The sequence below is a fragment of the Oreochromis aureus genome, linkage group 7, assembly GCF_013358895.1.
Source record: "Oreochromis aureus strain Israel breed Guangdong linkage group 7, ZZ_aureus, whole genome shotgun sequence".
In the NCBI taxonomy this organism is placed as follows: domain Eukaryota; kingdom Metazoa; phylum Chordata; class Actinopteri; order Cichliformes; family Cichlidae; genus Oreochromis; species Oreochromis aureus.
The window spans coordinates 848,451-874,980 of NC_052948.1; the positions used below are offsets into that span (position 1 = coordinate 848,451).

The 26,530-nt window shown below is 42.9% G+C and overlaps 1 protein-coding gene across 6 annotated transcripts; it reads left to right on the plus strand.

Annotated features, from left to right (window-relative positions):
• cnot1 (CCR4-NOT transcription complex, subunit 1) lies at positions 1–26,530 on the plus strand. 6 transcript variants are annotated; one of them, XM_039615493.1, is made up of 49 exons: positions 1–155; positions 1,555–1,853; positions 2,261–2,368; positions 4,888–4,986; positions 6,219–6,287; positions 7,757–7,811; positions 9,080–9,283; positions 9,411–9,579; positions 9,927–10,053; positions 10,687–10,797; positions 10,903–11,073; positions 11,191–11,318; positions 11,579–11,819; positions 11,983–12,102; positions 12,422–12,544; positions 12,674–12,825; positions 13,444–13,594; positions 13,771–13,969; positions 14,065–14,178; positions 14,914–15,038; positions 15,144–15,430; positions 15,508–15,586; positions 15,738–15,986; positions 16,095–16,235; positions 16,327–16,506; positions 16,736–16,852; positions 16,942–17,052; positions 17,179–17,256; positions 17,594–17,771; positions 18,112–18,266; positions 18,480–18,776; positions 20,443–20,583; positions 20,761–20,865; positions 21,017–21,136; positions 21,404–21,598; positions 21,769–21,911; positions 22,034–22,142; positions 22,331–22,500; positions 22,841–23,072; positions 23,155–23,403; positions 23,498–23,661; positions 23,777–23,894; positions 23,990–24,091; positions 24,212–24,385; positions 24,484–24,633; positions 24,717–24,897; positions 25,106–25,238; positions 25,319–25,453; positions 25,548–26,530. In XM_039615493.1, exons 2-49 carry the CDS (start codon positions 1,752–1,754, stop codon positions 25,624–25,626), a joined length of 7,140 nt encoding a protein of 2,379 aa, XP_039471427.1. In that variant the 5' UTR covers positions 1–155; positions 1,555–1,751; the 3' UTR covers positions 25,627–26,530. The 6 variants fall into 6 exon arrangements, with proteins under 6 accessions (XP_039471427.1, XP_039471431.1, XP_039471430.1 ...); XM_039615497.1 differs by having other exon boundaries at positions 18,133–18,266; XM_039615496.1 differs by having other exon boundaries at positions 15,747–15,986.

Consider the following 26,530-nt stretch of genomic DNA (forward strand, 5'->3'; position numbering starts at 1 on the left):
TCTCTCACGAACCGTGAGCGCGCCGCGGCGGTGACAGTCGCCATTTTATTTTGAAAATCAAACTGAATTGGAGGCACGGCAACCCTTCCATTTCGTCAAGTTTGTTCCGAGAAACAAAAAGAGATGTGGATCTGAATTACTTTGTTGAGAGCACGGTGAGGCTTGTGATGTATTTAACAAATGATCGCGGATTGGTTTGGGTTGAGAAATTGGCACAAAAGCAGCGATATTGATACGGAGAATAGCCGTTAGCTCCCGAAGCGGGGGAGGTCTACTTGCTGAGAAACAGCTGTCATATTGGTGAACGCAAAAAAAGTAAAAATTCCGTAATTTAGCAAAATGTTTCGTGTAGCGAAGGTACCGCTGTATACGTGTATTTGTTCAGGTAACACGTGAGATTTACGTTATGTCCGAAGATAGCAGTTTTAAGTAAAGTGTTACCGATTCCATAAACTAGTCGGAGCCCGAAGAGAGAGCGAGGCTAACGTTAACAAGGTTAGTGCTAACGTTAGCTGACATGATCGCGCAAAACCCGTCCGCAATACTCGAGGCCTTCAGGCTTCCTGCCAAATGTGGCGTTCCAAACCTTAGTAGGTGCTTACATAAACAACTTGTGTCTGAATGTGTAAAAAGAATGCCATTTTACTCGATTCTGATGTATAACAATAACCAACATGAAACGGACTCACGTTGCTGTTAGCTTCACATTGCTAATGAGATAGCATTAGCCTGTACTCTCGCACCCGGGGCTGGTAATCGGTTAAAGTTGGTATTTAACCAGAGACGAATTGTATCGATCCGATTTAAATTCGCGTTTGGACTTGGCTGAGTAAACAATAATACATCTTATGTTTTATGTTAATACTAAGCTAATATTCGGTGAACATCAGGGCTAACTGCTCCGTAGCAAGTGTTTATCAGCGTCATGGTGATAGTTAGCTAGAGTATTTGGCATGTTTCACTACTTGCTCCATGAACCAAGTCCCTGAATCTTGACATTTTTTTTAAACGTTGTCTTTATTCGCATATTAAGACGTTTGGGTAAATAATTAATCAGTTAACGCTCATAAAAATGTCTCATGCTTGCGCATAGGTACTCTCCAAGATTTGGTAAGTTACGTTAGCCTGCTCTTTGTTTCAGTGTGTGATTTCCACACTTGTCTTTTTCTCATTGTAAACTCAGGGTGGGTTGCTCTTAACGCCACGTACTTTTTTTGGGGGGGGGAGGATTTTGTTAAGTGACAAAACCGCAGTGACTCTATGTTCCAAACATTACGGTGCTTTTAAGGCCTAGTGTAGTTTAAGTAACCCTATAAAATCTTAGTGCATATGTTGTACCAAACTGTGTGGCAGTAACTTCGTTCACTGTTGTTTCTGAATTTATTAGCAGATAAGTAGCCATGCAGCTATTAACTGCATTGTTGGGTCTGTCATTTAAGTAGGCCTCACAGGCTGCCATAGTTTGTATTGATAGTGGACATTAGTGTGCAGCTCAAAAGTAAATTTCTCTCTTATATTTCAAAGTGATTTTTGTGTTTGTTTTTCTTATTTCAGATGCTGAACTTGATTTTAAACTGAAAGACTCTACCTACTTAGCACTGGGAGCCACCCATCCACCATTAACTTGGAAGTCAACATTATTCACACCTTTTGGGGGGGGGGAGCAGAAGTAACTTATCACTGAAGTGACTAAAGGGGAATAATGGTGATTTTGCGCCGTGCTCGGCCGCCTGCTTCCGCCCCAACCAGCAATGAATCTTGACTCGCTCTCGCTGGCTTTGTCTCAAATCAGCTATCTGGTGGACAATTTAACAAAGAAAAACTACCGAGCCAGCCAGCAAGAAATACAGCATGTGAGTGGTAGCGAAAAGTCTTTACCGTTATTGATTTAATTTTAAATTTGCAAACAGATATCTTGGAATACTTAAACATCACAAGATATTCTATTCACTTAAAGTTGTAGATGTTTAAAACCTTAATCAAACCAAAAATTGCATTCCTCTTCAGTTCTAGAGAGCTTTTGGTGTGTTTTCAAGTTTAAGTTGGCTCATTTTCAAGATACGATTGGATCAACTGGGCAGTGCTCTTTTTCCTCGGTGAAAGGAGGAGCAAAGAGGACACGATCTTGCTGTTTTAATGTTTTGACGTTTCACTTGTGGCCTCATTGTTATGAAAACTTGAACTTTATATGGCTTAGTGTGGCTGTGGTGGTCTGTGTGACATGTTCTCACATTATGGTGTGTTTCATGTGCTCTCCCAGATTGTAAATCGTCACGGTCCTGAGGCAGACAGGCATCTACTACGCTGTCTCTTCTCCCATGTGGATTTCAGTGGCGATGGTAAAAGCAGTGGCAAGGACTTTCACCAGGTAACTTTAAATTTGAATTGTTTGAATTCTGGATTTTTCATATGTGGTGTTGTCATATAAGGCTGCAGCTAAATATTGCCAAGGAGCAAAACAAAACTCTTAGTGGGATTTTACAGGTTTTCCTCTTACTAGAAGGGATGTGTGCACAGCCAGTAGGTGGAAAACACACTTGGCTTTAACATGGTGGCCCAGTGTGCGTGTTTGTTCTTCAATTTGCTCAACAATTGCTTATCTCAACTTCTTCGTACTTGGCAAAGATTTTGATGGGGGATCTAATGAGGTGCGGTGTAGCATTTTAATTACTTTTTTTTTTTCCATTTGTTTGTTGTTACACTTTGATATGTTTTCACTGACATCATCCAAGGTGGCTGTTTGTTCACAGCATACACACACTTTGTGTAGGAAGAATAGCCCAGTTTCTGTAAGGGTTTTTTTTTTTAAGGCCTCATCCTGACCAGTCGTTGGATTCATAAAGACTGGAGAGTGCCATGCACTCAATCTACATGGAGCATGTAGATAAAAACTTGGCTGCCAAATGGCAGCGTGCTGTTTTTTAAATTTAAATGTTTACACAGGATATGTTCATTGCTTTCTTTGAATTTGGCATTTTTCTTTGACATTTATTACTGCTAGAATGACAGAAACGAGGACCAATAACAAAGTAACAGCACCTTTTTTCTTTTAAATTTCAGTGGGGATGTTGTTTCCAAGCTCATGTCCCGTTCCTTTTATAGTATTTTGAGCATGCAACGACTCACTCAAGCCTTACAGAAAAGCCATAACCACCCTGAACTCGCACATGCACTGACAACACAGTTCACCCCCCAATCCAACGACTTTAAACAGACTACCATCACTACTGTGCATTACTTTATTTACAGTGTGGCTTATTGCACGTAAATTTAGAACGCTATTTATTTTATTGCAGATTTGTATTTTTTTCTGACTACTGTTCACGTGTATATAGTGCTGCAGAGCTGTGCACCTCACCCCCCTTTCTTTTCCCACATGTTTGCACTGAGTAGGAGATGCTCTGTATCTCATTGTACATGAGTATAGTGACAATAAAAGGCATTCTATTCTATACAGCTGTGAACACATGTGGCATCAGTGAAATCTGTGAGAGTCGAGAGATTAGACCTTAAAGTAGATTGGACCATAAGGATGGAGATGGGGCTGATACAAATTGTCTGTGCTTGCTCCTCAGACTGCCTTTGCAACATTTGGGGTTTTTTGTTTTTGCTGTAGTGATAATAGCTGTAAATATACAACCGCACGCTGCAATTTCTCCATTGTGAACCCCAGTTAATGTAATGTATAAGGATATAGGCATTTGAGGTGTCAGAAATACAGTAGTTACAGACGCTGACCCTCGCACTGCCATCAACTTACAAGCTGAAAAATTGATGACTAACATCAAACAGACACGTAAGCTTTTAGCAGTGGATGAACAGAAACTCTGATTATTTTCTGCAGTTGTTTGGAGGGAGAACAGTCTTTTAAAGTTGTCTGAAACGTTCCTTTAAGTTATTATTGGTTCTATTTAACACAGTAATTTGCAATTAGGCAGAAATATAGAAAAAGAAAATGTTAAATTTATCCTGCTTCAATTTCAACCAGACTCTGTTTGGAAAGAATAAAAATGGTGTAAACCAAACATTAGGGTTGCGATATGGAAACTAAAATGGTTTCGCTTGGTAAGAGCCGTTTTAACCTCTGGTTTAGTTTCACATCTCTTTTTGAGAGTCAGACTGCTGTTGCTTCTTGGAGCCCCAGTAATACATAGAAGGCTGATGTAGTCAATTCCTGTTTAATATCATATTTATTTTTCTTCTTCTGTGAATTTATCGTTAGCGTTTGTTATTAAATCAGTCATTTTCTGAAAGCTCTTGGCAATGAAAACATGAAAATACATCTTCCCTTGAAATTTCCTTTAAACTGTTGGAGCAACTATTGTAATAAAATCACCTTCCAGCAGCAAAGTGCGAGCCCACTGGGGTGGCTGTCCAAGAGTACGAGTACCTTCTTTTCACTTTCACAGTAACTTATTAACTGACCTCTGATGTTGTAGGCTGACAGACACTGTCAGTATCTGTCATTAACTTCTTCACACTTTATAGTTAATGACAATCTTATACATTTCATATTTGGTAATGGTGGAGTTGGGCAAATATAACTTGCAGAAGAAAGATGAATCCTTCCTTAGGACACTGCTATTATAATCAGAAAAATAGCTTAAACCCCTGAAGTGCACGTTGTTCGTGTCTTTGAGATTATTAAAAAACAGAATACACTTTCTCTGAGATGCAGTTTGGTGTGTTGACGGCTCACCACGGCCTCTGTGCCGCTGTGTTTTTTTTCCCCTGTAAGTGGGGAAACCTATACTTCATAAGTCACTGGTAACTCTGTTAGGAAAGTTACATTAATTAAAATGGCTTAATCTGGTTATTGTTTTTATGACTTATTTTCTGATTTTGTTCTTCACCCTATACTTTTTTTTTTTCTCCAACCTGTCAAAGACACAGTTTCTGATCCAGGAGTGTGTGTCGCTGATATCGAAACCAAACTTTATCTCTACTCTGTGCTACGCCATCGACAATCCCCTGCACTACCAGAAGGTAAGGAAAGATGCTGAAGTGTCAGCGTACCAGTAAGATAAGCTCTTGATCTCTTAAACCAGTGTTTTACATGTTGGGCTTTAACCCCTTAAGACCGGTCGGAGCGGGCACGCTCCGTTTTGCGTAACTATTTTTAAATCCCTGTAGAGCTGCAACCACATAAGCTAGCACAATAATTTTTTTTGCATATCAAACCGGAGGAGTTGTACTTAACTCTTATGCCATCAGTTTGTCCTAGGTCAAGGTTTCCTTCCACATATAGCTTTGCAAAAATTGCATAAAAAGCACTTGCAGCAACAAAAACATAATATTCCAGAAACACACTGTGCCGATCCGATCAGCTGTTCATAACACTTCCTACGTTGGAATAGACATCGGCATGAACTATCACATATATGCCAATACTTGCCCGAAACTGGAAATGACATCATTTTCGCGGAAAATGAATTATTATTATTATTATTATTTTTTTTAAACCTTCAGGGCCTTATAAGCCTATATTGGTGTTTTTTAAAAGTCATGTTTGACTTTATGCTTTTCTGTATCGTTTCTGTGATGCTTGGAACTCAAATTTCACTGCTGGAAATAGTTTTTGATGCACGTGTGTGGGTGGGTGGTGTTGTTTTTTTTTTTTGTTTGTTTGTTTGTTTGTTTGGTTTTGTTTTTTTGTGTAAATTTGCATTATAATATTTTTCATTTTTTCTGCAGTCCATAAAAAAATGGTTTATCTCAAAAATAAAACTATGAAGTCACTCAAAATACATTTCCTGTGGTTAGAAACTATTTTGTGCAACTTTCTTGTATTTACAGTTTTGAGAGATAAACCTCTTAAATTTCTCAAACTAGAAATATATGTAAAAAAAAAAAAAAAGACAATTTTTAAATTTATTTTGTACTTCTCTGCACTTTTTTGCAATTTATGTAGTTCCTATGGACTTAATGCATACTTATTATTAAAATTTGGGCTATAACGGTTGTATTGATGTATAGCAACTTGAAATGCTTCCAAAAATGGCACTACAGCATGTAAAAATATAAAGATAAGCTCTGGCGGACTTGGTTCTATGGTAGGTCTTAAAGGGTTAAGTAGCTCAGAGACAAACTCAGACACCCACGTTTGTACCAACATGTTAAAGGTGTTTACGAATAATAACACTGAATTGTATTTCAACCTTCAGGTGAAACACGAGATAACAAGCGGTTTTAAATTGTTGACTTAAATTGTCTTTCAGAGTTTGAAGCCGTCTGCTCACTTATTCACTCAACTGAGCAAAGTTCTTAAGCTCAGCAAAGTCCAAGAGGTAAGCCCGCTGTATTAACTTTATTTCTTTATTTATTTTAAACGGCGGCCTTGATGCCCCAAATCATTATTGTCTCTTATCATTAACAGAAATAAGAATAGCTTATTTCTGTTAATTCGGTGATAAAGGGCTGCCCTTTATCACCGATTCTGTTCATAATTTTTATGGACAGGATTTCCAGGCGCAGCCAAGTGGCGGAGGGCTTTCACTTCGGTGGCCTCAGAATCTCATCTCTGCTTTTTGCGGATGATGTGGTTCTGTTGGCTTCATCGGTGGGGCCTCCAGCTCGACTGGAACGGTTCGCAGCCGAGTGTGAAGCAGCGGGAATGAGGATCAGCACCTCCAAATCTGAGGCCATGGTTCTCAGCCGGAAAAGGGTGGAGTGCCCACTCCGGTCGGGATGAGTTCCTGCCCCAAGTGGAGGAGTTCAAGTATCTCGGGGTCTTGTTCGCGAGTGATGGGAGAAGGGAGCCGGAGATCGACAGACGGATTGGTGCTGCGGCTGCAGTGATGCGGACGCTGCACCGGTCCGTCGTGGTGAAGAGGGAGCTGAGTGTAAAAGCGAAGCTCTCAATTTACCGGTCGATCTACGTCCCGACCCTCACCTATGGCCACGAGCTGTGGGTAGTGACCGAAAGAACGAGATCGCGGATACAAGCGGCAGAAATGAGCTTCCTCCGAAGGGTGGCTGGCCTCTCCCTTAGAGATAGGGTGAGAAGTTCGGCCATCCGGGAGGGGCTCAGAGTAGAGCCGCTGCTCCTCCACATCGAAAGGAGCCAGTTGAGGTGGTTCGGGCATCTGACAAGGATGCCCCCTGGGCGCCTCCTGGGTGAGGTGTTCGGGCATGTCCCACCGAGGAGGCCCGGGGCAGACCCAGGACGCGCTGGGGAGATTATATCTCTCGGCTGGCCTGGGAACGCCTTGGTGTTCCCCCGGATGAGCTGGAGGAGGTGGCTGGGGAGAGGGAGGTCTGGGCTTCTCTGCTTAGGCTGCTGCCCCCGCGACCCGACTTCAGATAAAGCGGATGAGGATGGATGGATGGATGGATTTTAAACTTTAAATGACTAACTCTGTGACAGTTTTTCCCTGAGACAAAATTCAAACTGTTTTGGAAAGAAGAGAAGACGAGCTTCAAAGCTTTCACATATGCTGCTGTCTGAACAGACAGAAGTCAGCTTTGCATTGATTTACTTTAGCCCAGAATGGTGGGAGCTACAGTAAACAGAAAATTCAAATAGTTCCTGAAACATGAGAATTTATTTTGTAACTTTTCAGTGAAAAATGACATAAAGGTCAAGTGGCCTGTATGACACTGGGTGGTAAAGGATCAAGTGGAAACAATGTAAATGCAATATAGTAGCTTTGGCACTTGTATGAACATAAAGTTAACTTTTGATCTAAAGATTCTCTGTGTGAAATCAAGGAAACATTAGGCTGTCCTTTTAAGTGTTTTGTTTTTTACCCCTCAGGTTATATTTGGCCTTGCTCTGCTCAACTCCAGCAACACAGACCTTCGTGGCTTTGGTAAGTTTTTCCAGCACACCTTCATTTATTTAAACCCAATGAATAAACTATGTTTTTGTAGCAGTATTTGTCAGTAAAGTGAACAAACTGTAATATTTCCAACAAATCTTTATTTCTAAAGATGAACTAATACATTTCATGCTTGTTCTTCCTGAATTGTCTTAAGATCTTGGCTGAAATGAGCCTGGTAGTCTGCCACTAGTATGCAGTTTGCATTCTTTATGCCAGCGGCCCCCAACCCCCGGTTCGCGGACCAGTACCAGTCTGTTAGTCATTTGGCCGTTAGTCTCGGGCTGCGAGAGTTGCGCTTCGGCTGTGAAATTCATGGTTTTCAGGGTTTTTGTCATTAACTCAGTTTCCCTGGGTCTTTTCCCGTGTGTCATGAATAAATCTTGCCAGTCCGTGAAAATATTGTCGAACATAAACTGGTCTGTGGCACAAAAGAAGGTTGGTCACCGCTGCTTTATGCTACAGTTTGTGTAGCTTTCTGAATTTTAGCTACAAATACCTATACGAGTATTAATGGATGACATGGTGATTTTAAGTTATAGGCGACATTACATTAAACTTATGCCATAGCCATAATACTAGATCTTAATTTTTGCTTTACATGGTAGCGCGTTGTCATGGATATAACCTCGGCAGCAGGAATTGTCAGACTTCAGAAAACACTGATGTCACAATGTGTCAGAAGTAGTTTGACTTTATGGTGCTGCACTCTGCATTTGAAACAAACAAAGCTTGACTTTAAAATTCTGAATAGTTAAACTTAATGAAGTCTGTAATTGGTGATGATTTTTCTTGTGCTTAGTATGGAAAATGTGTAGTTTTAGCTGTAAGCTAAGGCACTGTCCAGCATTGCATTTCACTTGAAACTAAAGTAATTCTTTTCTTGAAAACTTTTGATAAAGGTGATTTGTGCTCACACTAGTCACAGTTGTTCTGTATTGCATCCAAGCACAGTGCCGTTTCTCCCCACTCCACTGCTGGCCTGTGACACGCGCTTAGCAATGCAGAGAAATCCTGAAATGAATGCTCGAGTTTGTTTCAGTTCATCTCTTTTGCAGACAAACGCGCTTCTTGCAGAGACGCGTTAAGGAGCATTGTGTGCTTTGATTGTAGTCATTTCTGGAAGGCATGGCGTACTGTCCCCATCATTCTTCAGAACATTTAATCACTTCAGTGTTTCACATTAGCTGCACCTAATGGTTTTTTTTAAACATTGTCCACAGGAAAGCGCATGATAACAAACTGTTTGTGTCTGTCAGCTGCTCAGTTCATCAAGCAGAAACTTCCAGACCTCCTGCGGTCATACGTTGACGCAGATCTTGGAGGAAACCAAGAAGGTGGCTTCCAAGACATTGCCATAGAGGTGCTGCACCTACTGCTCTCCCATCTACTGTTTGGACAGAAGGGAGCCAGTGGGGTAGGGCAAGAGCAGATTGACGCCTTCCTAAAAACACTTTGCCGAGGTATGGAGGATCAGTTGGGGGGTGATTGTAAATCTTAAATATGCACACAGACTGACTCGATATGGTGAAACGTCCAGTTTTGTTTTCTGCCACTGATTCTGCCACGCTTTCTGTGTGTTGACGTCAGATTTCCCCCAGGAGCGCTGTCCTGTGGTGCTCGCACCACTGCTGTACCCTGAAAAACGGGACATTCTCATGGACAGGATCCTGCCTGACTCGGGGGAGTTAGCTAAGACCAGGATGGAGAGTTCTCTTGCAGAATTCATTCAAGAAGTTGGCTATGGTTTCTGTGCTAGGTGAGTGTGGCTTGTTCGAAACTGTGTGAACAAAGTGATTTAAAAGAAATAAACACTTTTTAAATGCTCCTATGACTACAATTATTTGTCTTGTCACTAAATTCTAAGTAATCATTTGAACGACCATGTGTTGGCACCAAGAAGCTCTTGGGTGTTTGGTAAATTGTGTTAAATAAATATCAAAGAAATCTGGCAGTCTTTTTATTGTTTGAACATGCTTTATCACAAACCACAAAGTGAGTTATTTCTTATTCCTGTCCTAATATAAATTCTGGTCTAAAATTACATGCGAGTGCTCAGTAATGACGGATTATAGGCAACATTGACCTTTTCTTTCCTCTCTTCAGTCTGGACGAGTGCAGAAACATAATCGTCCAATATGGGGTGAGAGAGGTGACAGCCAGCCAGGTAGCCAGAGTCCTGGGCATGATGGCTCGTACCCACTCTGGTCTAACTGACGGCATCCCACTACAGGTGAGACACTTTATTTGACGGAAGGGCCAGGAGGTGACAGGAAACTGTAAGAACGCTGTTTGGTTTGCTTTATAGTTCAGAGATAGTTTCTCTTCACACAGACTTGCCATGAACTACTGTGAGTGCAAACATGAAGATTCAAACTGTTGTGTTGTTTTTGCTGAGTTCAGGAGACAGTCTAGCAGTTCACACTGTTTTATTGTCAGCCAGTTAAAGATTTGGCTAGCATAGCTGTGGACTTCTCAATGTCAGGCAGCTTCTCCGTGTGCACGTTTTATTTTCATGCTGAAGTCGGCCTTTAATGACACAGTGAAGTCGAATACAGTACCCTGTTATCATACACCCAAGGCCGAGCAGCCCTTCTGTCTGATGCTTTGTTCTGTAAGCATGTAGCACTTTACCTTCAACACTCGGCTCTTTCTGTCCCTCTTAGTTAAGCCTTCACACCGTGGGCTTAATGTTAAAAGGTAAAAAGAAACATTATCAAAACCCAGGCTTACCTGCTTTGCTCCTTATTTTCTTTACTTCTTTTCAAATGTGAGTGGACTCTATCCCATGGTACTGGACAAAGGTGGAGACGGTGGCTCAAACACAGATTTTGATGACTGATTGATGGCTTTCCTCTTTCTGCAGTCTATCTCCGCTCCAGGAAGTGGTATCTGGAGCGATGGGAAAGATAAGAACGATGGTTCGCAGTCACATACGTGGAACGTTGAGGTACTCATCGACATTGTCAAAGAAGTGGTAAGTGAACTGTCAGTTCATCTGAAAACCAGAAATAAAATAAAAATAAATCCTTTTTAACGACTGAATTTTCACTGCTTATTATTTTTTTTACCTATACCCTAGAATCCCAATCTCAACTTCAAAGAGGTGACATATGAACTGGACCACCCGGGCTTTATAATCCGAGATAGCAAAGGCCTGCAGATAGTGGTGTTTGGGATCCTGAGAGGGCTGGGCATTGAAAGTTTCCCTGTGGATCTCATCTATCGGCCTTGGAAACATGCTGAGGGACAGGTAACTGATGTGCATCAAGAGGGTTAAAATTCACAGTTGTGTTTGGAGAAAGCTATGAGAGGAATCTTGTTGGAATTGATTTGTGCAGTTTAATTCATCCTTTTTGTATTTTTCCAGTTGTCATTCATTCAACACTCCCTGATGAACCCGGAAGTGTTTTGCTTTGCCGACTACCCTTGTCACACTGTGGCCATTGACATCCTCAAGGCCCCACCAGAGGATGACAATAGAGAGATTGCCACATGGTATGGAAATTAATATCACCTTGCCTCTGCAGAACAGTGTGCCAGTTGCTGATTTTTTTACTGTGGCTTCAGATTTTGCTTTAAAGCAATAAAAATGTAATTGATGTGTCCTTGATGGTCTCTTAAACTGGAGGCAAAGTTGGAGCTCTGCGTGTACTGAAGTGTTCACTTAAAAAAAACGATTCCATCACTTCAAATCAAGTTTGCCATGACACTTTAAATCTCTGACAAAGCGAACATCTTTTTGTAATTCTTCACAGGAAAAGTCTTGATCTGGTGGAGAGTCTGCTTCGACTGTCTGAGGTGGGCCAGTATGAGCAGGTGAAGCAGCTGTTCAGCTTCCCGATCAAACACTGCCCAGATATGTTGGTGCTGGCATTACTGCAGATTACCACCTCATGGCACACACTGCGCCACGAGCTCATCTCCACCCTGATGCCCATCTTTTTGGGAAATCACCCCAACTCTGCCATTATCCTGCACTACGCCTGGCATGGACAGGTTAGTGTTTGTTATTAGATCTCAGTGTTGCTGAGTAACATGTTGTTTGGCAAGTTGTCTTCAGTTAAGTGTTTCTCCTGTTTTCTACTAGTTTGGTCTGTCGGTTAAAAAAAAAAAATCCTGCTTGCATACAAAACTCTTTGTGTGTCATCCTCTTTTGCAGGGACAGTCTCCTTCCATACGTCAGCTAATTATGCATTCGATGGCTGAATGGTACATGAGAGGGGAGCAGTATGACCAAGCAAAGTTATCTCGCATCCTGGATGTGGCCCAAGACTTAAAGGTTTGTTAGAATACTGCGTTCTCCTTGACCATTAAAGTTTTTGTACTCTTGGTAACAGTTTATCTGAATTTAAGATGGAGGGTAAAGGTACACGCTGTATAGCATGTTAGTTCTCTCCTTGGAAACTTTTTTGATTTAATATTTAAAAACACTGTATTTGCTGCAATAACAGACCTCTGTATATAATCTGATTATTGGATTTAAAAAGAGTCAGTGTCTATAGTTGTAAAGGTGGATTATTAAATGTTTCATGTAATAAATGGAGACAAATTATTAAATGAACCCAATGTGATCATGAATGTTTTTTTCCTCTCTCCAGTCTCTATCAATGCTGCTGAATGGTACTCCGTTTGCCTTTGTTATTGATCTCGCTGCACTTGCCTCGCGTCGTGAATACCTCAAACTTGATAAATGGCTTACTGACAAAATTAGAGAGCACGGGGTAGGTCTTTAAACTAATGATTGCTAATTGATGTCTTTTCAGATGGGTGTCCTGTTTATGCTAGTGTAACATTACACGTATTTCATGAAAATTCTGGTTTTGTATTAATTATATTTCTTCTTGTGACAGGAACCTTTCATCCAAGCTTGTGTGACGTTCTTGAAGAGGCGCTGTCCATCCATTATGGGGGGTTTGGCTCCTGACAAGGACCAGCCCAAAAGTGCCCAGTTACCTCCAGAGACTTTAGCCACCATGCTAGCCTGCTTGCAGTCATGTGCTGGGTGAGGAACTTTAAAGCCTGGTGTTTAGCCCCTATTCGGATCGACTGGTTTTTCCATTGCAATCGAGCGCTACCTTTTGTGCGTGGTCATCGTCATAGAAACACGAGCAAGCATCCTGTGACATAATTGGTATGCGACACAAACACTACAACAAAGGTGCACGTAGAGGTGATCGTACTCGGGCCGCGGCTTTTTCTTCTTAATTGTAGCCATTTCCCTCGATGCCAGGTTACGAAAATGGCGGTTGTGATTTTTGTGAACGTGCCGCTTTCACGACTAATCTCTCAATAAGTAGCATGCAGTCTGATGACATCACATTTCAGTACCTGCTCGGATCACTTGAACCTCGGCCGAGTGGGTACTATTTTAGTACCAGGTACTGTGACTTAATGGAAAACCGTGGCAAGTTGATCCGAGTAGGTACTAATGGAAAAGGGGCTTTTGTATAATGGCTCTTGGACTTTTGGAAGCTTTGAGTGGAGCCCAGCATTGGTTTGATGCAGTGTAACATCTTTCTTACGTGTGTGTGTGTGTGTGTGTGTGTGTGTGTGTGTGGGGGGGGGTTGGTTGGTTGGTTGGTTGGTTGTTTGTTTGTTTGTTTGTTTTTAAAATCCTTAGCAGTGTATCCCAGGAGTTGTCGGAGACTATCCTGACGATGGTGGCTAATTGCAGCAATGTAATGAATAAAGCCCGACAGCCACCACCAGGTGTAATGCCAAAGGGACGTGCCCCGAGCACCAGCACCCTAGATGCCATCTCACCTGTACAGGTATCTTGCATATCATGTCTTTTGAAATATCTTTTTTTTTTTTTTTTAATGATTGGTTTTGTGGATGCTAATTTTGATCTTAACACTTCTATAAAGTGTACAATAAATGTTTTGGGTTTCTGTAATAGCTCTGTGTTCCATTCCTGCCTGCTTAACTTTATGTCCCTTTTGTTTAGATGGACCCTCTGAGTGGCATTGGCGGTTTGAATTTGGGGCCCACAGCTACTTCCCACAATCCAAGCATAAGTTTCCCAACCCCAGTGAATACACCTTTCAATAATCCCCAGTCTCCAGCAAAAGCCTTTCCACCACTTCCCAATCCTAATCCCAGCACACCTTTTGGGAGCATTTCCGGCCTCCCTTCACAGCTCCCTGGTATGACCTCAGGTTTTTGTTTTTCAATCCAAACATGCTAACAAGTGCGAAGCATAGTAGTTCAAAAAGTAAAGTGACATTATTGTTACTTCCAGGTGCACTTGGCACGGGCATCGGTCCTGGTCTAGGGATGCCAGCAGGAAGCACTGATCCTTTTGGTCCCAGGAAGATGAGCACACCGGGCCTGAACCCACCAACCTTTCAGCAGAGTAAGATGAAGGCCTGTAAGTGGTGGTGGTAGTGGTGTGACTGAGAGCCCCGCCCTGCGCTGCTCAGCACTGTATTTCCTCTGGTTTTGACAATAATCACTTACTAAAGAAATTGGCTTTCAGGGCACTTTGTCTGCCCCACCAAAACAGTTTCCTTAACGTGAGATTTTATTCCTGAAACAAGTTAATTTGTGATTTGTTTCAAATAAAATGATTGTAAACTTCAGTGTGAGAGGAAATACAGATCAGTCTTCCATTCCTTGTCTGCTTTTGCTGACGGCCCCACTTTAATACTTTTCAGCTTCTTCAACATGACGTGATTGTCTACAGTACTGAATTCTTAGAGGCCTCTAAGATGAAGAGACAATAGTTTTCTTTCACCCAGTCTGTAAAGATGAACACGAATGCTTGATGTTGGTGTTTTAGGGTGAACAGTGAAAGAAGTTGTCTCAGCTGTTATTGACCTCCAGCTCTCGCCTGTGCTTTGGGCTGAATCAGGTCATTCAGTTTCAGCTGTTGTGTTTGCTCTGCTCTGTAACATTTCAGAAAGGGCCCCTATGGGAATTTTTATTTTAATTTTTTTTTTTTTGTGTGAAGAAATTTTAAGCGACACAAACAATGTGACTTGGGTGTTGTAGATAAACTAAAAAACTTTTGTGTTTATTGTAGTGAAAATTAGTGCATTCTTATTCATTATTTGACTTAAAATGATCACTTATGGTTTTCTGTTCGCAGCCGACCTTTCTCAGGTGTGGCCCGAAGCAAACCAGCACTTTAGTAAGGAAATAGATGACGAAGCAAACAGTTACTTCCAGCGCATTTACAACCATCCACCTCACCCAACCATGTCTGTGGATGAAGTGAGTAGTTGCATGACATTTTTCTGCAAATATCATTTCTCTTCAAATAGAATCCTTTCCACACTTGTCAAACAATTCTTATGTGATGTCATTGCACTCATGCAGGTCTTGGAAATGCTGCAGAGGTTTAAGGATTCAACCATCAAGCGGGAGCGAGAGGTGTTCAACTGCATGCTTCGAAACCTGTTTGAGGAATACAGATTCTTCCCCCAGTACCCGGACAAGGAGCTGCATATCACTGCCTGTCTTTTTGGTGGAATAATCGAGAAGGGTCTTGTCACGTACATGGCCCTCGGTTTGGCCCTCCGATATGTTCTTGAAGCCTTAAGAAAACCGTACGGATCCAAAATGTATTACTTTGGAATTGCTGCCCTAGATCGGTTCAAAAACAGGTACAAGCTTTTTCTTTTGCAAAACAAGTGTAAGTATAAGCCGTTACGTTACAGCTGACATCTTTTCTTTTTTCTAGACTAAAGGACTACCCTCAGTACTGTCAGCACCTGGCTTCAATTGGTCATTTCTTGCAATTCCCCCACCATTTACAAGAGGTAATCAGGTTTCCTTAATTTATTTGTGATAATCCTTTATCTGTTATGAGCATTCATAAAGTCTTACTTAGTCCTGTCTCTGGCTGAAGAGAGAAGCGCGCCTTTGATTCAGCTAAATTAAATCTGTCGCTCTGCATCTTCAAATATCCTGTGTGTGCAGTATATTGAGTATGGACAACAGTCACGGGACCCTCCAGTGAAGATGCAGGGGTCCATCACCACACCTGGGAGCCTGGCTCTGGTACAAGCCCAGGCACAGTCACAGCAACCTGCCGGCCTTAAAGCCCCACAGCCAGGCCAGCCCAGCACCCTCGTCACAACCACCACCACGACAACCACGGCCTCCAAGACGTCCACGATCGCAAGACCGACACCCAGCAACTTCAAGAAGGATGTGCCTGTGAGTTCAGTTTTGACCGGACACCATGCGGCAGCCTTGTAATGCTGAACGTTCGTTTACATATGGACAAATGAGAATGTTTATAAATGTCTCCGTTCCTACCTACAGCCCTCCATAAACACTACCAACATTGACACCCTGCTGGTGGCTACTGACCAAACGGAAAGGATTGTAGAACCTCCGGAGAATGTCCAGGAGAAGATTGCTTTTATTTTCAACAACCTTTCTCAGTCCAACATGACTCAGAAGGTGAAGGCAAAGAAACAAAATATTACTGCATTAGAACAACCTTAATAATCAAAGATGCTGTTTTTTAAAAGCAGAACGTTTGTTTTGTCAGGTCGAGGAGTTGAAAGAGACGGTGAAAGAGGAGTTTATGCCCTGGGTGTCTCAGTACCTGGTGATGAAGCGAGTCAGCATCGAGCCCAACTTTCACAGCCTCTACTCAAACTTTTTGGACACACTCAAAAACCCCGAGTTTGTGAAGATGGTTCTTAATGAAACCTACAGGAACATCAAGGTAGACTTAAAGACTGAATATTTAGTTCAGTGCAATGTTTGACACCTGCCAAAAGTTGGATCAGCTCTGGTGTCTTATTGCCAAAAACTTGCCTAGTTTGAAGCGCCTGTAGTTACTTTCATACATTTCTCACACGTCACATTATTATGTTGGGTGAACTGGTTTTGCTCTGGCTAAACTGTCATCCTTTGTAAAATACTATCTTTTTTTTTTTTCCTGCATCTTTCAGGTGCTTCTGACCTCAGACAAGGCAGCTGCCAACTTCTCTGATCGCTCCCTGCTGAAGAACCTTGGCCACTGGTTAGGCATGATTACACTGGCCAAAAACAAGCCTATCCTTTACACAGTAAGAGCATTTTATTACTTGCTCTGTAAAATTATCTGCTGGTTTTTGTGCTTCAGAGTGGCCTAATGTTTATTTTTCCCTTCTTCTAGGATCTAGAAGTAAAGTCTTTGCTACTGGAAGCTTATGTGAAAGGCCAGCAGGAGCTGCTCTATGTGGTTCCCTTTGTGGCCAAAGTTTTGGAATCCAGCGTGCGAAGCATGGTGAGAAATATAGGTGTACTTCTCAGTAGACACTAAGCAGACTGGCCCATATACTAACTTTTCTATATATACAGTGGGGGGAAAATGTCCAAACCACTCAGCGTGATTATATTTTTGATTCCACAGGTTTTCAGACCCCAGAATCCTTGGACAATGGCCATCATGAATGTTCTCGCTGAGCTGCATCAGGAACATGACCTCAAGGTAATAAATTAGCCTTGTGTGTTGCTATTTAGAAAACGCATCTGGATTTGTACCGTAGTGTTAAACTCCAGTCAGGCTGTGTTACATTTACAGTAACAACAGTGGAGCTGCCTCTCTTAATTCCTGTTTTTGATTAATCGCACTGAGCTGAGTGATATTTAACAATTAAGATTAAATGCACAATGATGCATAGCAGGATGTCTTATCACTGAAAACTGCAGTGAACTCATTATCACTTAACGTCATGAACAAAATTACAGTTCAAGTGAATGATGTTTCCTTTGGTAAATAAAAAGGTATCAGATGTTCATTGCCTGTATGGTTTTGTTTACTACAGTTGAATTTGAAGTTTGAGATTGAAGTTCTGTGTAAGAACTTATCTTTGGACATCAACGAGCTGAAGCCAGGAAACCTGCTGAAGGACAAGGAGAAGCTAAAGAACCTCGAGGAGCAGCTATCGGCACCAAAGAAGGAGGCAAAACCTCCAGAGGAGATGCTGCCAGTCTCTACTGCAGGTGATCATTTATTCCTCTTTTTTAAAATTGTCTTTGTAGTTTAAACATCTCAAATGTTTGGTTTTTTTTGTCATGTAGGAACAAAATGCATTACTTCTGTTACGTCTAAAACTTGAATAGTCTTGGTTTTTTTTTGTTGTTGTTGTTGTTTGTTTTTTTTGAATAATTGAACATATCAGAATCTTATTATTACTCATAATCTTGTCATGTTGGGGCTATCACTTGTCCTTTGAGAACACTTTAAGAAGCTCGTTGGTTTTTGTGTCCTTGCTGTTTGTTTTGTATAATCTGCCTTTTTCTTGTGGTTTTTTTAATCAAATTAGCATTTTGTGACCAACAGGAGACTTTGTTCCATTTGCAGCTCCTCCCTCCACCCCAGCTGCAACCACCACCACTTGTGCAACGACCGGGCCCCCCACCCCGCAGTTTAGTTACCATGACATCAATGTGTATGCACTGGCAGGCCTGGCTCCCCACATCAATATAAATGTCAACGTAAGTATAAAAACCACGTCGTGATTTTCGTGTCTGGGCAGAGTTGTAGACTGTCACATGATTCTATGCACACGTGAAGCTACGCACACTAGATGCCGTCAGGGACCTCATGGAACCGAGAGTAACTAATTAATATGAGTAATAATGATTACATGTGTTTGGATCTCTTCTTAGTCGTTTCTCTCATTCTTGGGCCGCTCTTTGTTTTCTTAGATCCCTCTGCTGCAGGCTCATCCTCAGCTAAAGCAATGTGTGCGTCAATCAGTGGAGCGTGCCGTCCAGGAGCTGGTGCACCCTGTGGTCGATCGCTCTATCAAAATCGCAATGACAACCTGTGAGCAGATCATCAGGAAGGACTTTGCTCTGGATTCTGAAGAGTCCCGCATGCGTGTGGCTGCGCACCATATGATGAGAAACCTGACTGCTGGCATGGCCATGATCACCTGCCGTGAGCCTCTGCTCATGAGCATTGCCACCAACCTAAAGAATAGCTTTGCTGCAGCTCTGAGGGTAAGGCCTCCACGAGGGTGTGTATTTACAGTGGCTTGCAAAAGTATTCGGCCCCCTTGAACTTTTCCACATTTTGTCACATTACAGCCACAAACATGAATCAATTTTATTGGAATTCCAGGTGAAAGACCAATACAAAGTGGTGCACACGTGAGAAGTAGAACGAAAATCATACATGATTCCAAACATTTTTACAAATAAATAACTGCAAAGTGGGTGTGCGTAATTATTCAGCCCCTGAGTCAATACTTTGTAGAACCACCTTTTACTGCAATTACAGCTGCCAGTCTTTTTAGGGTATGTCTCTACCAGCTTTGCACATCTACAGACTGAAATCCTTGCCCATTCTTCTTTGCAAAACAGCTCCAGCTCAGATTAGATGGACAGCGTTTGTGAACAGCAGTTTTCAGATCTTGCCACAGATTCTGGATTGGATTTAGATCTGGACTTTGACTGGGCCATTCTAACACATGGATATGTTTTGTTTTAAACCGTCCCATTGTTGCCCTGGCTTTATGTTTAGGGTTGTTGTCCTGCTGGAAGGTGAACCTCCGCCCCAGTCTCAAGTCTTTTGCAGACTCCAAGAGGTTTTCTTCCAAGATTGCCCTGTATTTGGCTCCATCCATCTTCCCATCAACTCTGACCAGCTTCCTGTCCCTGCTGAAGAGAAGCACCCCAGAGCATGATGCTGCCACCACCATATTTGACAGTGGGGATGGTGTGTTCAGAGTGATGTGCAGTGTTAGTTTTCCGCCACACATAGCGTTTTGCATTTTGGTCTCATCTGACCAGAGCACCTTCTTCCACATGTTTGCTGTGTCCCCACATGGCTTGTGGCAAACTGCAAACGGGACTTCTTATGGTTTTCTGTTAACAATGGCTTTCTTCTTGCCACTCTTCCATAAAGGCCAACTTTGTGCAGTGCACGACTAATAGTTGTCCTATGGACAGATTCCCCCACCTGAGCTGTAGATCTCTGCAGCTCGTCCAGAGTCACCATGGGCCTCTTGGCTGCATTTCTGATCAGCGCTCTCCTTGTTCGGCCTGTGAGTTTAGGTGGACGGCCTTGTCTTGGTAGGTTTACAGTTGTGCCATACTCCTTCCATTTCTGAATGATGGCTTGAACAGTGCTCCGTGGGATGTTCAAGGCTTGGGAAATCTTTTGTAGCCTAAGCCTGCTTTAAATTTCTCAATAACTTTATCCCTGACCTGTCTGATGTGTTCTTTGGACTTCATGGTGTTGTTGCTCCCAATATTCTCTTAGACAACCTCTGAGGCCGTCACAGGGCAGCTGTATTTGTACTGACATTAGATTACACACAGGTGCACTCTATTTAGTCATTAGCACTCATCAGGCAATGTCTATGGGCAACTGACTGCACTCAGACCAGAGGGGCTGAATAATTACGCACACCCCACTTTGCAGTTATTTATTTGTAAAAATGTTTGGAATCATGTATGATTTTCGTTCCACTTCTCACGTGTACACCACTTTGTATTGGTCTTTCACCTGGAATTCCAATAAAACTGATTCATGTTCGTGGCTGTAATGTGACAAAATGTGGGAAAGTTCAAGGGGGCCGAATACTCTTGCAACCCACTGTAAATTGCTAGTTTACTTAAGACAAAGGACATGCATCAAATAACAAACTTGTTTTCCTTTTAGGCACCAACACCCCAACAGAGGGACATGATGGAAGAGGCTGCAGCCAGAATTGCTCAAGACAACTGTGAACTGGCTTGCTGTTTCATTCAGAAAACAGCAGTGGAGAAGGCTGGCCCTGAAATGGACAAGAGACTAGCCACGGTAAGACTTTTAAAAGGGGACTCAGTCAAAAGGCACAAATACAAATCTACTTGGATTTTCATGGAACTGATCATTGGCCTATGGTCCAAGTTGGAATGGTGAATACATGTAGCTTTGTAACTGTCTAGAAATGTTAAAGTCAAATTTCTTGACATTGTTTCCTTTTTACTCTTCCAGGAGTTTGAGCTGAGGAAGCATGCACGCCAGGAGGGACGTCGCTATTGTGATCCCGTTGTTCTGACTTACCAGGCTGAACGTATGCCAGAGCAGATCAGGCTAAAGGTGAGGTCATTGTAACATGCTAGTTTTATCTTAAAATACATGATTAACAATGGAAACCTGCCCTGAATTTGTATTAATTTGAAGAGATGCAACAAGAAGAACTCATAATCTGTGGATACAGTCTCTGAGTAACGGTGTGCCTGTGCTGCAGGTGGGAGGAGTGGACCCTAAGCAGCTGGCTGTGTATGAGGAGTTTGCTAGAAATGTTCCAGGTTTCTTACCAAGTAATGACCTTTCCCAACCGACTGGCTTCTTGGCTCAGCCCATGAAGGTACGTTTATTTTCAGGGACCCACGCGCTCATCCCAAAGAACAGAACTGATAAGTTTGGAAGTTCATGTCCTGCAGGTTACAGTAGCATGGAGAGATTATTATTTATTATTCTGTCGTCATTTATTAATATTCACTGGATGAGTCGCTCAGAAAGCAACATTTAACTAAATACTTCTTGTGTTGCCGTATTTAACCCAGAAACTGTTTTTTTTTTTTTTTTAAATTTTTTTAAATTTTTTAATTTTTTCCCCATGTCGATATCTCAGCAACAGGCATGGGCGACGGATGATGTTGCTCAGATCTATGATAAGTGCATAGCAGACCTGGAGCAGCATCTTCATGCCATCCCTCCAGCGCTTGCCATGAACCCTCTTACCCAGGCCCTGCGGAGCTTGCTGGAAGCTGTGGCTCTGGCTAGAAACTCCAGGGATGGCATTGCAGCGCTTGGCTTGCTGCAGAAGGTGGGATAACTAAATGTTGCTGGTTTAGATTTGGCTCTTAGACGTCTTCCACACAGTAGCTGTCTGCTCCTTTTGTGCATACTTGGAACCAGTTTATAGAACTGATGTTGTTTTGTCTTCAATAATCGCTGTTAGACAGGTCAAGTCTTAATGCTCCTTCCATCTTCCAGGCTGTTGAAGGTCTTCTGGATGCTACGAGCGGCGCCGATGCCGACTTGCTGCTTCGCTATAGGGAGTGCCACCTGTTGGTGCTTAAAGCCCTCCAGGATGGACGTGCCTATGGCCCACAGTGGTGCAATAAGCAGATCACCAGGTGCGTCTATGTTAGAACAGTTTTTGTACAGAATGGGATATCCTGCTCCATCCTAAAAGTTATTGTAACATTTTCCATGAATCTGTTACATTTAGTGTGTCTGACTCGCTTCATGTTCGCAGGTGTCTGATTGAATGCCGTGACGAATACAAGTACAACGTCGAGGCGGTGGAGCTTTTGATCAGGAACCATCTTGTAAATATGCAGCAGTATGACCTGCACCTAGCACAGGTACACATTTCTACCTCTGTGGGTAGCCGTCTATGTCTGTTCACTGCCATTAACTGGTCGTCACATCTGTTTTGTAAGTTGGTGAAATAAAAATTCTGGAGGAATAAAGATGCTTTTTCGTTGGTTGCTCTGTAAATGTGTTTTTAAATGTAAAAAACAAATGCTTTCCCCACCCCTCCTCCCTCCAGTCAATGGAAAATGGACTGCACTACATGGCGGTTGCATTTGCCATGCAGTTGGTGAAGCTGCTGCTGGTGGATGAACGCAGTGTGAGCCACGTCACAGAAGCTGACCTCTTCCACACAATTGAGACTTTAATGAGGACCTGTGCACACTCCAGAGCTAATGCACCTGAGGGGTAATGAACCACAGCAGTTTTAATTCATTAGAAGTGGAATGATTATAGCTACGATCTGAGGCTGAAGATTAACCTTCAGAGCTGCTTTACAGCTCCGTTGGCCAGTTTTATGACGCTAGTGCAAAATCTTGGTAGACGGTAATGTTTCACTTTGCTCTGTGATGGCATTTGTTTACTGCGCTTACATGTGTTTGATGTTCAGTGATCTGAACATGCGTTTGTGGTCTGCTCGTCTGAGGTGGCAGACCCTAGCTTGACCTTTGCTCTGATGGCATGAGTAGTTCTGGAGGTGTAGTGTGCTGAGACCTGATTCCTATGCCCTCTACCTCATCGTTTCCAGGCTTCCCCAGCTGATGGATGTGGTTCGCTCCAACTATGAAGCCATGATTGACCGGGCCCACGGTGGACCCAACTTCATGATGCACTCTGGGATTTCACAGGCGTCAGAATATGATGATCCTCCAGGCTTGAGGGAGAAGGCAGAGTACCTCCTGAGGGAATGGGTCAACCTGTATCACTCAGCTGCTGCTGGCAGGGATAGCACCAAAGCTTTCTCTGCCTTTGTTGGCCAGGTGTTTATCAGCATTTATTAATGGGAAAGATTAAAAAGTAGTGCTGTTACTCATGTTTGCATCCCCGTTTTCTTTTTCCTAGATGCACCAGCAGGGAATTCTGAAGACGGATGACCTGATCACTCGCTTCTTCCGGCTGTGCACAGAAATGTGTGTGGAGATTAGCTATCGGGCACAAGCTGAACAGCAGCACAACCCAGCAGCCAGTGCAGCCATCATCAGAGCTAAATGTTACCACAACCTGGATGCATTTGTGAGGCTCATAGCCCTGCTGGTGAAACACTCTGGAGAGGCCACCAACACAGTGACAAAAATCAACCTCCTCAACAAGGTGAACCCACGTAACACTGAATATTATTCTGATATATCATTTATAGCCCAGTTTCACGCATTTTCATTATGGTTTAACCTTAATATCTCCACAGGTGCTCGGTATTGTAGTTGGCGTGTTGATCCAGGACCACGATGTTCGTCAGACTGAATTCCAGCAGCTGCCGTATCACCGCATTTTCATCATGCTGCTGTTGGAGCTCAACGCCCCTGAACATGTCCTGGAAACCATCAACTTCCAGACACTCACTGCCTTCTGGTAAGGAGTCGCTTTTTGTGAAGGGTCTCGTCCTGCCGAGAAACTGTAGTTTGGCGAGTTCTTGTGATGTTTTCTTTGGTCCATGTGGTCGTCCAACGTTTGCTTTTATGCGCAGCAATACCTTCCACATCCTGAGACCCACCAAAGCACCTGGTTTTGTGTACGCCTGGCTGGAACTGATTTCTCATCGCATCTTCATTGCCAGGATGCTTGCACACACCCCACAGCAGAAGGTATTTAAGAAGAAGTCCTACATAATTGACATTACATGGCTGTTTTTGTTTGATTGGTTTTTGAATATTCGTTCTAAACCGATGCCGTCCTCTAGGGTTGGCCCATGTACGCACAACTGTTGATTGATCTTTTCAAATACCTGGCCCCTTTCCTGAGGAACGTAGAGCTCAACAAACCTATGCAAATCCTCTACAAGGTGATCTTTCAGGGTCATTTAAATCAATATCCTGGCTCTTAAGTGTTAATGTTGCTCTTTAAGCAAAGAGTATTTTGAGTGATGTGTACAAAAAGTCTGCTGTTCTGATGATCCATTCAGGGCACGCTGCGAGTGCTCCTGGTTCTGCTTCACGACTTCCCAGAGTTTCTGTGCGATTACCATTATGGCTTCTGTGATGTCATCCCACCCAACTGCATCCAGCTCCGCAACCTCATCCTCAGTGCCTTTCCACGCAATATGAGGCTTCCTGACCCTTTCACACCCAATCTGAAGGTTCGATTAGCGCTTTGGTGTGACTCGTGGATATGAGCCAAGTTGGTTTCGAGACTGAAAGATGTAATAGGCCTGTCCTTTATCGATTCCTGCTGCAGGTGGACATGCTGAGCGAGATCAACATCGCTCCACGGATCCTCACAAACTTCACAGGCGTGATGCCTTCACAGTTCAAAAAGGATCTGGACTCGTATCTGAAGACGCGCTCACCCGTGACGTTCCTGTCTGAGCTCCGTAGTAACCTGCAGGTAGGCTTGGTGTCCCTTTACTTTAAATCAGGAGTAAGAGGAGCACGAAAGTGTGACGAGATTGGCCATCTTTTGTCTCCCAGGTGTCTAATGAACCAGGAAACCGCTACAACATCCAGCTGATCAATGCTCTAGTGTTGTATGTGGGGACACAGGCAATTGCTCACATTCACAATAAGGGCAGCACCCCCTCCATGAGCACCATCACCCACTCTGCTCACATGGACATCTTCCAGAATCTGGCTGTGGACCTGGACACTGAGGGTAGGCTAGCAGCATTAAAATAAGGCCTTTTCATAGATATTTAGACACTACTTCTTAGAAACCAGCTGTTTAAAGCTCTTTTCACCCAAATAACGAATGTCTTTATTGGATGTTGGTAGTGCAGACGGAGCTGGATTTTTAGATGTTGACCATCTGACCTTAAACGAATGAAAGCTCTCATCAGGCTTCTGATTTCGTGTCTTTCCAGGGCGTTACCTGTTCTTGAATGCGATCGCCAATCAGCTGCGTTACCCCAACAGTCACACTCACTACTTCAGCTGCACGATGCTCTATCTGTTTGCCGAGGCCAACACTGAGGCCATCCAGGAGCAGATCACCAGGTGAGACTGATCCGAGGTCCAGACGATGTCGATGACATCATCTACGAATACTTTGTTAACATTTCCTCCTCGTTCTTTAGGGTTCTGTTGGAGAGGCTGATAGTGAACAGGCCTCACCCGTGGGGTCTCCTCATCACCTTCATCGAGCTGATCAAGAATCCTGCCTTCAAGTTCTGGAGCCACGACTTTGTGCACTGTGCCCCTGAGATTGAAAAGTATGTTGCCTGTTTGATATGCGATGTCTGGGAGCAGCTGTAGTTGTGGCGCCTTAAATCGACGCTGATGTCTTTTCCTCCCGTCTCTCCTCAGGCTGTTTCAGTCTGTCGCCCAGTGCTGCATGGGACAGAAGCAGGCCCAGCAGGTGATGGAGGGCACCGGTGCCAGCTAGCCTGTGTACCAGCCAGCTCGTAGCCCTCGGGAGAGATGCTGTGGCCTTGATCCACCCCCCTCACCACCCCACACATACACACCTCCCTCTTTACTGTTGGCACTGGATAAACTGGCAACCACAGTCATCTGGAATGTGGATGAAAGGACTACTGCTCATGGATCTAGTTAGGTTTTTTTTTTCCCCCTCCCCCTTTTTTGTCGTATCCCTTTGGAGTTGAGATGGCGAGAATGGATCGGGACATGCTGTTTAATATACTTTTTTTGATGCTTTGATGTAAATATTGGGGGGAAAAAAGGGGAGAATATGGGAGTAGACAAGTGGAAAGCAATGCGCACATGTCAAATAAAATGTACCTTGACATGTAAAGACATGTAAACATATTTTCACTCACTACCAAAGTCCTTGGTTTGCTTCCCTCCCACACATCCTTTTTTTTTTTTTTTTTTTTTTTTTTTTTTTTTCTGGCTTTTTTGTTGTTTTTCTTCAGCGGCTGAACGGTAGAGTGACGAGAAAAGCTGCCTACTTTCATTTGATTCCTTTTATCTCCAAGTGGGACAGAAAGATCTAGTTCTCCCAGGTGGGGTGGGGGTCTACTCCTGGTGTGTTGGTGGAGAACGTTTGCTGATGGTTTGTCCATTTGAAACTGGCTCTGGAAGTCTCTCCCTGGCACGTGTAAAATTATGCAGTGATGGAAACCTTGTATCTTGACAAATTTGTATAAAGATCCAAATTGAAGAACAACAATAGAAGGACCAATACAGCCCATTTTGTAACATTTTGAATGTTTTGTAAATGTATTGGTCCATGTGTTGTATTTTGTAGTCCTTTCTAGTTTGCCTTTAGTTCTTGCTACTTAACTGCAGTATGCATACATACAGTAAATAAAGCATTCAAACTGCTA

What these genes read in the sequence shown, in the direction of transcription:
- cnot1 (XM_039615493.1), top strand. Translation starts at nt 1,752, where the DNA reads ATGAATCTTGACTCGCTCTCGCTGGCTTTGTCTCAAATCAGCTATCTG. An exon ending in CTAGATCGGTTCAAAAACAG is followed by an intron (nt 15,431 to 15,507) that starts GTACAAGCTTTT and finishes TCTTTTTTCTAG; the next exon opens with ACTAAAGGACTACCCTCAGT. An exon ending in TCTCTGCCTTTGTTGGCCAG is followed by an intron (nt 23,073 to 23,154) that starts GTGTTTATCAGC and finishes TCTTTTTCCTAG; the next exon opens with ATGCACCAGCAGGGAATTCT.